The 11,071-nt window shown below is 41.8% G+C and overlaps 1 protein-coding gene across 1 annotated transcript in view; it reads left to right on the top strand.

Moving 5' to 3' along the window:
- GRIN2D (glutamate ionotropic receptor NMDA type subunit 2D) overlaps positions 1-11,071 on the top strand; it is a 334,622-nt gene that overhangs the window by 64,132 nt on the left and 259,419 nt on the right. The window contains exon 2 of the mRNA XM_018552951.1: positions 5,578-6,170. Coding sequence (XP_018408453.1) covers positions 5,578-6,170 — 593 coding nt within the window. The remainder of the gene's footprint in view (positions 1-5,577; positions 6,171-11,071) is intronic.

Below are 11,071 nucleotides of genomic sequence, written 5' to 3'. Positions count from 1 at the left end.
TCCGTGGCAGAATAAAAAAAAAGAAACAGCAGTGTTTCTCTCCTTGGCGGCCGGGAGCGGGAGACTCCCGGAGCGCCAGGGAGAGTTTGCTGTTTGGAGATCAGTGTCCCTGGTTAGCAGGTAACCAGGGACGCTGATCTCTCTGCAAGTGGCCGGAGCCAGCCGTAAGATCTCGGCCAGCTTCGGCTTTCAGCGCCGCTCAGCCGAGCAGATGCATATGCGTTCAGCTCGACTGAGCCCCTCGGCCACGTTCAGGAGCTGTACGGGCTATAGTGAATAGCCTGTACAGCACCCCTTCAGTTCTACTGAACCGAAGGGGTCCTGGGGCCGAAGCTAGCCGAAGGATCGGCCGAAGCTATGGCTGGATCCTTCGGCAGCTTCGTGAATAGACCCCATAGTACTATGTGTCCCCAGTTATGAATGAACAGGATGTTTACATCACGTCCTGTTCATTCATGAGTTTCTGAATGGGGCGAAGCACTCTGTACAGAGCCTCCTCCCCATTCAGAAACTGCTTGATAGTAAATAGTTTCTGAATGAATGTGAAGCCTCTGTGCTTTCCATTCATTTACAATAGAGGCTGCAGAAAAAGAGATTGAGGACTTTGTGTCCTCAATTTCTTTTTCTTTTTTAAAAGGGAAATATCAGGGGGCTGCTTAGACCCCTAATATTTACCCGAAGCCCCCCCCCAATTACAATAATGAAAATAAAATAAAAAAATAGTAAAAAATAAATGAAAAAAAGTTTTTTTTTCTTGCCTCAGGCGCAAAAGCAGCTGGCTATGGCTATGCTCCCGTGGTGCTCGTGCAGCTGCTGGCTTAATGGGTCAGACGCTGCAGATGGAAAGGAGCAGGACACCTCTCCCCATGTGCAACATCGGCCACACGAGCACCACGGGAGGATAGGACGCCAGGGCGCACTGGAATGTAAGCCGCCAAATCCCTGCGTTCAGGTGCGGGAGGGGGCGTGGGGCTGTATTGAAGTCATTAGTGCCTGCATTCCGGTTCAGTGCGATCTGCAAAAATAGTGCTCGCAGCATTTTTGCGGATCGCACTGGACTGGAACACAGGCACTAATGCAGGCGATCGCACTGAGGTTGAGGGGCCTGCTTGCGGAGCCTGGCTGGGGTGCCATTGATTTCAATGCACCACCACGCCCGCTCCCGCCCCTGAATGCAGGTGTTTTTTTGTTGGTAGATCTCAATGAGCTCGTCATTTGAAAAGTAGATCTCCAGATGAAAAATTGTGGGCGCCCCTGTCGTACGATAATGCGGTCGACTTTTCGTACGACAATCGTAACGTGTGAATGTAGTGCCCGACCGATAGTACTGTACAATCGTACGACTTTTGACGGTCAAGCATGTTTGAAAACTTTGGTCGATTGTATGATGTTCGCATGGTTGGTGGCGTTTCCATCTGTCAAAAGCCGTACGATTAACACTGAGCATACGAAAATAATTGTGGTCAATTACCGCAAGTCGTCCAGGTGTTTTTTTCTAACTACCGCTGATTGAACCTTGAGATAATCGGGGCAGGATGGGGCCGTCGTACGAAAATTGTACGATGGTCCGATAATCCTAAGGTGTATGGGCACCTTAAGGCCTCATTCACACTACTGACAGCCGTCCCGCACAGATCCATGCTGCGTGCCATATCGGGCCGCTCCCAGGAAGGACAGGTGCTGCGTGTGATTGCATGCAGCGGCCTGTTTTTCTCTATGGGAGTACATGGCCATACGTTCACCCGAACTGCACGTCTGTGTGGGTGTCCGTACTCGTACGAAGACAGGATGGATCCTGTCTGAGCAGGGACACCCACACCTGCACGGACGTGCAGTTCGGGCGAGCATACGACCGCAAAAGTCTTGCGATGGTTGTAAGGTGTGTGCCCAGCCTTAGTCCCAGCACCTGTGTGCTATAAAGTGAGATGTTAACTACCGTTTTTACTGCTGAAGAATTCTGCCACCAGGAATTAATGTAGCAGGAAAACGCATACACTATAGTCTCTTTCAGACAGGTGGTCCAATCTGGTACACCTACCAGTTTTTCAGGTGGATCTGATCTGAAGCCCAATATTCCTAAAACCCCTAATGTCACCTGCAGATACAAAAGAAGCTGATGAAGCAGAGATCTGCTTCACCAGCTTCTTCTCCGGCTTTAGCAGCCAGAGAAATGACAGCTAAAGACGGAAGTGATGTAATAGACATTGCTTCCGCCTTTGTAGAGAGAAATAAGAGAGATCAGCGGTGGGGGAATGCTGATCTCTCCTCCTTCCAAGTACAGAGAGCCGCTGTGCCGGTGTTCTCCATCCCGGGCCCGCGGTGCCCGGGATAACTGTCAGAGGCAGCAGAGGGGGGCACCAGCAGAGGGGGGGGCAGCACTGTGTATCCTCTTGCAAGCGATCAGCCGGCTGTAGAGCTGGCCGAACGCTTGTATGTAACAGCAGGTAACTGCTGTTCACATTCCAGGCAGGATTCTTCTCATGCGCAACTGCAGAACAAAAATCACGTAGATGTACGTCCACGCACCCGGAAGCGGACGGCAAGGGGTTAAAGTAAAAGAAGAAAGTTTCAAAAAATTATATTAAATAAAATAAATGTAAAAATAATTGTAAATTTTGTAAAAGTCCCCGCGAGCAGGCATGTATTCACGTAAACACACGTCGGGTGCACCTACATACGAAAACAATGATCCCGCTACACATGTTTAATATTGCCATGCACGCCAGATTGAGAGCCACATTTCTAGGGTCAAAATGTATGTGTATCTCTAAACTGAGGACCTGTAGGGGCTCTTAAAACGTAATCTATGGACTTTTTGGGGTTCAAAATTTGTAACCTGCGCATGTCGGGTATCTATTTACTCATCGTAACCTCATCTTTTATATTTTACTAAAAAAAATGGGTATTATATCGTTTCTTGGTTTCTTTTCACTAAATTTGGGGTTTGATAATGAGCTGTGCTAATAACGTGCAACATAAAAAAATTGTAACTGCTGCCATTAAATTCTACAGGGTGTTGGCTTTCAGAAAATATATAATATTTGGAGGTTTGAAGTAATTTTCAGGCCTAAAATGTGGATTATGTGTGCAAAAAACTAAAAAAAAAAGGCCTTGGCAGCAAATAGGTCCTTCAGGGGTTAAAGTCAGATTCTAAATCACAAATTTCCCCTGTTGCACCGAAGGCCTTCCCTGACATGTCATATGCGAAGGGTAGGCCAATATTGGGGGCACCTCCAGCCAGTGATACATCTTAGACACCCAAAAGTCCAGGGATACTTGTAATCGTTTTATTTACAGTCCTTCTGTTTCAGCCTGTATTGTCTTGACCAGGGCAGGGACAGTCTTATGAGGAAAAAAAATAAAAATAATGTAAAAGAAAATTATTTAAAATGTATCTGTAAAAACTTAAAAAATAGTGATGGTGGTGGAGTCTGGATCAGCATTTGGCTCTGAGCACTATCAGGACATCACTTTCTATCTTTTGGCATCTCTCTCCTTGACTGAAGTTTTGTACAGGGAGTTTTCCACCAGTAGCTCCACCCGTTTGTTCCCCAGTGACTTAATGGAATCTGAATATGGTGTTCTTTGTGCTTTAGAAAACTGTATTTTTAAACCCTTTAGAAGCATTCCTCTCTCTATTCTCAACCACTAGGTAGTATTCTTTTTAGCCAACACTTCTGTGAGGCGATTGTCTAATCTAGCGCCCTTATCTTGCAAGTAACTCTTTTTTTGTTTTTACATAGGGATAAGGTAGTATTTAGGCCCAAGACTTCCTTCTTATCTAAGGTAGTACCCAGTTTGCATTACCTTCCTGTATTTGGTTGACCAATGCAGGGCCAGCCTTACAAGGAAAACAATTAAAATTTTAAATGGTTTTTAAAATGTTGTAAAGAATTAAACAATAAAGCTGGTCATACACCTATGAATTATCGTTCGTTTCTTCCGTGCCCTCATCGAACCATCATTAGTTTTCTGCTCGAATTACTTATCATGCACAGACCAACGTTGATTTTGATTATCGTTTGTTAGCAATACTAACTCACCGAATTTCGCCGAACAACAGAACGGATTTTCATTTGGGCATGTGCAGTGTTCATGTTGCAATGTTTTACCTATCAAGGAAATTCGGGCAGGAGTAAAGTAATACAGACGATTTCTGAATGATAATCAATAGGTGTATGGGCACCTTTACATGTGTATAAATGTATATACACCTGCCACAAACAGAGCACCTCAATCTCTAATCTATGACAGCGGATGTCATCCTCAAGACTGCCTCTCTCTTATTTTTGATTGTCAAAGGAAGCTTTCAGGAAAGGCCGGTAGCCTAACGGCATAGGGTTCTATGGTTAACTTTTGCTGCTTCCTTCCTTTTTTCTTTTCTGTTGTCTAAAAATCTCAAAATATGAAAGAATACACAAAAACTATGTGGGGGAAAAAGAAAATGTACATTAAACAGTTGCAGACTTTCTGCATATACTTGTTCACTGGCTGTTATGCTTATCCAGTGGCTTCTAGACATGTGTGATTCATTTAGTTTCGAATTGACATTTATGTGAATTTCTGCGTATTCGGACATTCTGATGCATCCAAATTTCCGAATGACAGAAATAACGAATCCGAACATATAAGAATGTTTGATAACAAAAATGAGATGTATCCGAAATGTTTTCAATTTGAAATAGCCAATAGCAGGCTTTGTTTATTTCTCACCCACTGCCCAATGTAAACATTCCATCGGGAGGCGAGCGGCAGGAATTGTTCTTTTCTTCATTGGGTCTGCAGACGTCAGGACTCCAGGAAAAAATGTAAACACTTAATGTCACATGAAAAAATGTTGTTCCTAATTATAGTTTAACTCATTTGAAATGAACAAACAATTTACAAATTGACATTCGGACCCGAATCCCAAAACAAATTTTTTGCCGGCTTACATGTCTAGTGGCTTCAGTACTTTTTTTAGTGTGTGTAAAAACCCTAACAATGGACTTTTCTCAACTGCCCCTTTTGGTCTATTACGAGATCATTGAAAAAAATTTGTTATATCTGTTTAATAAGTGGAAACATACCTGTTTATCCTGCCAGAAATCAAATGAGTTTGTAACTCCCTGTAGTGAGATGTCTACACAGTATCTGTGCTGCACTGAAATCGAGTTGTATCAGTCTTGCTCAGGCAACTTCTGTGAATTACAGAACACCTCCCCCCCTATATAATGGAAATTAGGAAATGGGGGGGGGGTACTGTAGTCCAAATTAGGAGCAAACAGCCTAGGCTGACGGCACTGCTCTGTAAATCGTCTTCTTAGATTTACTAATTCTTTAAATTAATGTTTAGCTTTTTCGTATTTCTAGACATTGATAAAACAAACTACTCTTGTACAGATTGATATTATATGGTAGAAAGGTACATAGAGAAAGGTCTATTGATTACTCCATTGGTACATTATTATTACTATTTAATTGGTACATTTCTATTACTAATGTCCTTCTAGCTACTTAAGGTTAGATTAAAACTTATAGTACGACCTCCTTTTATGCATTGGTATTGTTTTTACCTATTATATTATTTTTTCACAGGAAAAAGGTTCAACCTTTCTGCAGCTGGGAGCCTCTACAGAGCAGCAACTTCAAGTCATCTTTGAGGTGTTGGAGGAATATGATTGGACAGCGTTTGCGGTTATTACTACTCTATTTCCGGGCTATGAAGACTTTGTGGATTACATTGAGCTACTTACTGACAGCAGTTTCATTGGCTGGGAAAATCGAGGTATCCTGACCCTCAATCTGACTGATGATCCCAGTAGTGCCAAACTCAAGAGACAATTGACAGAGATAGCAGTACAAGTGCGTCTTCTATACTGTTCTAAGGATGAAGCAGATGGGGTTTTCAAGGCTGCCCGAGAAGCTGGCTTGACTGGGCCTGGTTACATATGGTTTATGGTGGGAACCAACCTGGGTGGCACAGATTACATGCCTGAGCATTTGCCCGTTGGCCTGTTCACAGTTTTGTCTGCTGGATGGAAAGATGACCTGCACCGTAGAGTCCAAAATGGAGTTGCCATTATTGCTAAAGGTGCAGAGGCTCTGTACAAGGACTATGGGTTCATACCAGAATTCAACAATGATTGTAGAGCACCAAACCGTACCCATGGGAGTGAAAACCTACACAGGTAATGTAAATTAAGGTATTTATTTTCTGATTAAGAGACAGTATTTCGCTATCATTTTGGCCTTCCAACAGTACAATGATTTTTACGGTTCTAGTTTTCAAATCACAAGCGGTAATTTTTGTTACTTAGATAGAAAAGGTCCACAAATGCTGGTAATGTTTCCTGGAACTTATGGCTGGAACTGACCTTTAAATCTAAAACTTATAATGATAATTATTTACACCATTAGTGATTTTTAATAAGATTGCAATAGTAAGCCAGAAATTCACACTTAAAAAATTAATTTATTTAAAAAAGTGTTGGCTTTATTAAATGTATATTTAAATTTAAATTACTTGTTGATTTATCACTAAATATTTAGTGTAAAATGTAGGAAATAATTTAGTGATGAAGCAATCTGTATGTTTGTAAATCAGTAACATGCAAACATAACCGATTAGTATACATCTAACAGTGGGGAAAAAAATCCAACAAAAAAAATAAACAAAAATTAAACAAATGTATTTTTCAAACAGAAAAGGATTTAAAAATAGGGACAGGTAATGCATTTGCAACTAAAAGAAGTCTGAAGAATGGTGGGTACACTCTGTACCAGAGATGTAACATCATCATCGCATACAAACATGTAGAGTTTTTAAATGAATATTGTCTAGCTCAACTTTACAGTGGCACCTGAAATTTGAGGAAGTTCCTATGTTTAATCTATCAATATTTAGTAAATAAATAATATCACTTTAATTTTAACTGTCTTGTGGTTACAAGTGGGTAACATACCATAACCATATTTTATTCATTAAAACTTCGGTCAAACAAAACATATGGTGTGCAGCCACAAAAACAGAAGAGGCTATAAGCAAAGATTAAATGGGGGATTGTTTGGACAGAAGTCAAATGATAAATTAAAAAAATATTGACAGAACTTTGTTAAAAGGACAAACATTAATTAATTCAGTTGTCAAAAATATCACAAAACTGCTTGCCAAGGACATGTAACAAATAACAATCTTAAATCATAGACCTGCAGCGGGATAATGGACAGCTGTTGCTTTTGGAATAGAAAGCATATTTTGATTTCCAAAGCCTTTTGCCCTCCAGTAACCCAGAGAATTGTTTTTGCCTATAGAGAACAGAAAATTTTAATAAAAACCCTGAGTCGAACATAAAAGACTAACATGAAATGTCAAAACTGCCAAGGATAGTTAACAGTGGTTTTCTGAGTTGAAGTCAGTCATCTAAAATTAAAAGTTCCTCAGCTGGCCCAACTTCTCTTTAAATAAATGTAGGTTGTCTGTTTTTGTAATTTTATCATTATTAAAGTAGTAGCTACAATAGTTTAAAGCTCAACTGCTACTAAAAGAAAAGATGTGCTTTGGCCATGCAGGATGAAGCAATAGGTAGGTGTTATTGTCTGGTCCGCCAACAGCACCAAGCTAACTTTTCTTTTGCTTCCTGTTCAGCTGCCAGGAATGAGAAGAGGTAGCCCTGTACAAACTCTCAGTCATTCTAGATGGAGTATACAAACAGGACCAAGCAGTTAAAAAAACCTGATGTTTTGCCCTGGATTGCCAAAGCACATGTTTGCTCCATGGCTCCCAATGCGAAGATTTCTTCTCATTTCCTGTCCATTTTAACAGGATTGGAAGTTAAGGGTTATTCTGCCCAATTGGTACATAGATTCCAAAGTTAGTTTTAGTGGGGAAGGGTTGGAACTTCCATTAGGATTTATTGCCATCAATGTCCACACTATGCAGATTCCCATTAGCCTTTCCCATCTAACAGGCATCAGACAGAAATGGAAGGGAGGGGAAATTACCCAAGTAAACACAAAGACAGCATTTAAATCTATACAAAAGTACCCCAGCACACTTTCAAGCTAGCAGCAAAAACAAACTAATTAAACTGTCTTAACTACTCGCATTTAAAATAGAGGTTATTCTTACATACATTTGCAAATACATTGGAAGCCACAATGCCGCATTGAGATCTCTCTAAAGTGTAGTTCCTTACTCACACTCAAATATGGGACTTGTCAGCACCAAATCCCACCAAAAAACAACAATGCATGCACTAAACTAATGGATCCTTGCATCTAGCGCAACAGTGTGAATGAGCCCTTCGTATGGTTGTGCTGTAACATAAAATGTTATCAGCAGGCCTTCATAATACTAAACAGAGAGGTATTTTTCTTGATATGCTAGTCTTACATTTTTTGGGTCTTCTTATGCTATACATATACAGTATGTGTCACCAAGCATGATGCATATTCAAACAGCACACAAAATAGACATGTCTGAAAAATGTTTTTAGTTTGTCCTAAAGATTTTCAAAATGTGAATGAGTTTTTTCTTTATGAAATGGAGCTCAACATTTATAAAGACATGCCATTGCTTATGAACATTATTGTGTTTTAGAGTAATTCAGTGGTATATTTAGTGTTATCAGAACAGAATGGTAATAAATGTAACCAAAACCCCAAGAAAAAAAGTTGCTGCATCTTCCCTTCTCCCACTAACCACTCCTACTCCTTTTATAGGAGGACGTGCATTTTATATGAATTTATATTAATATTGGATCAGGGGTCTATTTTTTTTTTTTTTTGCACAAGAAAGATTCATGCAGCTTTTATTCAGAATTCACATTCTTTTCCAATTGAATCCAATTAGAAAAATGTGTGAATCTTGGGTGTCAGATTTGTTAAGCTTGAGTGAAAGCATTGATAAATAGACACCCAGGTGCCAGGACATTATTTTACAGGAGTCAAACTATGAAAAGAACAGTTTAGTCCAGTTAGAGAAAACTGTGGTAAAAACAGGGCAGACACTTAGGTGGTATAGATTTGGGATAAGTAGGTACGATACTGACTTTGGTTCACAGGAGTACATTAGTACATTTTCTACTTTGACCCAAATAAGGACTGAAGCAAAAAAAAAAAAAAGGTTTGGCTTTATTTTCTTTAAAGCTTGTGGTTAGGTTGGGAATAGTAATGAACAGATGAGTAAGGAAAACAAATCTATCCGGAAAGGGTGAAAGTTTTTGTTCTTTCCATCTTATAATGATCTTTTGGATGTTTAGGTTTGAAGGGATGTGGTTCAGAACGGGTTCCAGGGAGAGGAAAAAAAGGAAGGTGGATAAGTGGGGCGGAACACTGGTGTGTGCCACTTATTAGGGGAATGGGTAAGATAAACAGCTGATAAAACGGACAAGTGCAGTGAATAAACATAAGTCATCCATTCCATCATCACGTCTTCTATGCCTAGGGCCACCACAAGCACTGCTGTACCAGGCCTAGAACCCATCGTGTCAACAGGGGGAACCAGGCTCATGGTCCTCCTCCACAGCTGTCATGGCATCCAAGGTAAATGCTGCTTTGTGCAGGTCCACCTGCACCTGCGCTGCCTGAGCCTCCAGTGACAGCCTGCCTCACTGGCGAATCTCAAGCACCAGTGAGGTAGGCTCTCACTGGAGGCTCAGGCAGTGAGTTAGAAGGAGTGGCACGAAGAAACATTCACCTTAGTGAGCTTGCACAGCTTGTGGCCTTAGCGTGATAATGGGTAGGATAGCTGCACAGAGGAGAGCTCCAAATTTGGGGTGCACAGGTTGCAGATGGTGTGATGACTCACAGCACCACACAGTGCAGAGATGTAGCAGGCAGAACGAGGACGCCACACACTCTGATTAGGTGGGGATGCTGTCCGCCTGATTCCAGCTGGCCCTACCCATGCCTATTTCCCGGCAAGGTTCAGGGCCCAGTCACACCTACTTGCATGGTTTGGTGCGATTGACACATGCGCAATTCACCTGCCATGCGTTACAGTGTGGCAGTTGCATTGCGTTGCCATTCATTTGAATGGCACCCAAACGCATTGCCCTAAGCCCTACTGAATTTGGAAACATTGAACCCCAAAAATGCTTTGGATTTTTATGATTCAAGATTCTGAATAAAATTAAATCAACTTTTGGCACTTTCCTCCTTGCACACCAAGCCCCTAATTGAGTTAAGAGATGATCTGTGGCCACCACTTCTAATAGAGCTGCCTAAGGGTAATTATTCCATCCATGCTGATTGAGACCTAACGGAAAATACTCACTGTTGTAGGAGATCCAGCTTCCTACATCTTCCTTATACTGTGTATTTTTGTAGAGGCAGCCACCTTGGTAGAGTAGCAGTGCTTTGCTTCCTTTTGTCAGAGCTTCCCCCCGATGACTGGTGATCTGAGGACTCATGGTTTAATATTAAAGTGATATTAAAGCCTCAATTTTTTTTATCTCTCCTTTAAGTGGACCCTCCTTTGCTGGAGGCTGTTGCTGCTTTTTTTAAAAACTGTTTAATTCCTCATTTTCTAGTGGGTCCCTGCAGCGCTATTCCCCCACCCCCTGCACAGGTGCCACCATCGTTCTAATGGAGGCACCCGTGCACGCTCGCGCCCGCAGTGGCTGTGTGCGTCCATAGACACACAGCCCGGTGGCAGGCCACACCCCTTCCCTCTTTGATTGATGGCAGAAGAAGCCTGTGGCTCCTCTGCCATCAGTATTCTCCCCCGCAACTCGGAAGTTCAGGGAATGGAGGATCACTTTGGGACTGGTGACGAGGGAGAGCATCGCTGACAGGTAAGTGTGTGTGTGTGGGGGGGGGGACGGGACTGGGGTAGAAAAAAGGTGCTGGCCCGTTTTTACCCTAATGCAGAGAATGCATTAAGGTAAAAAACTGCCAGACCTTAATACTACTTTAAGAAGCAGCAGGAGAGGTTTATAAAGTACAGGAATGCAGAGTGAATAAAACAGAAGACAAAACATTTTTGCACTGCAGGTCCACAATTTGCAATGCAGGAGGTGCAGCTTCCTCTCCAATAGGAAGAAGATCACCACAGTAGTGCAGTAGCAATTGCCCCCCCTAGGTTACT

Source organism: Nanorana parkeri, unplaced genomic scaffold (assembly GCF_000935625.1).
Source record: "Nanorana parkeri isolate BGI_ZX_2015 unplaced genomic scaffold, ASM93562v1 scaffold103, whole genome shotgun sequence".
Classification (NCBI taxonomy): Eukaryota; Metazoa; Chordata; class Amphibia; order Anura; family Dicroglossidae; genus Nanorana; species Nanorana parkeri.
The sequence above is the reverse complement of the archived record's forward strand: the minus strand, read 5'-3'. Positions and strand labels throughout refer to the sequence as shown.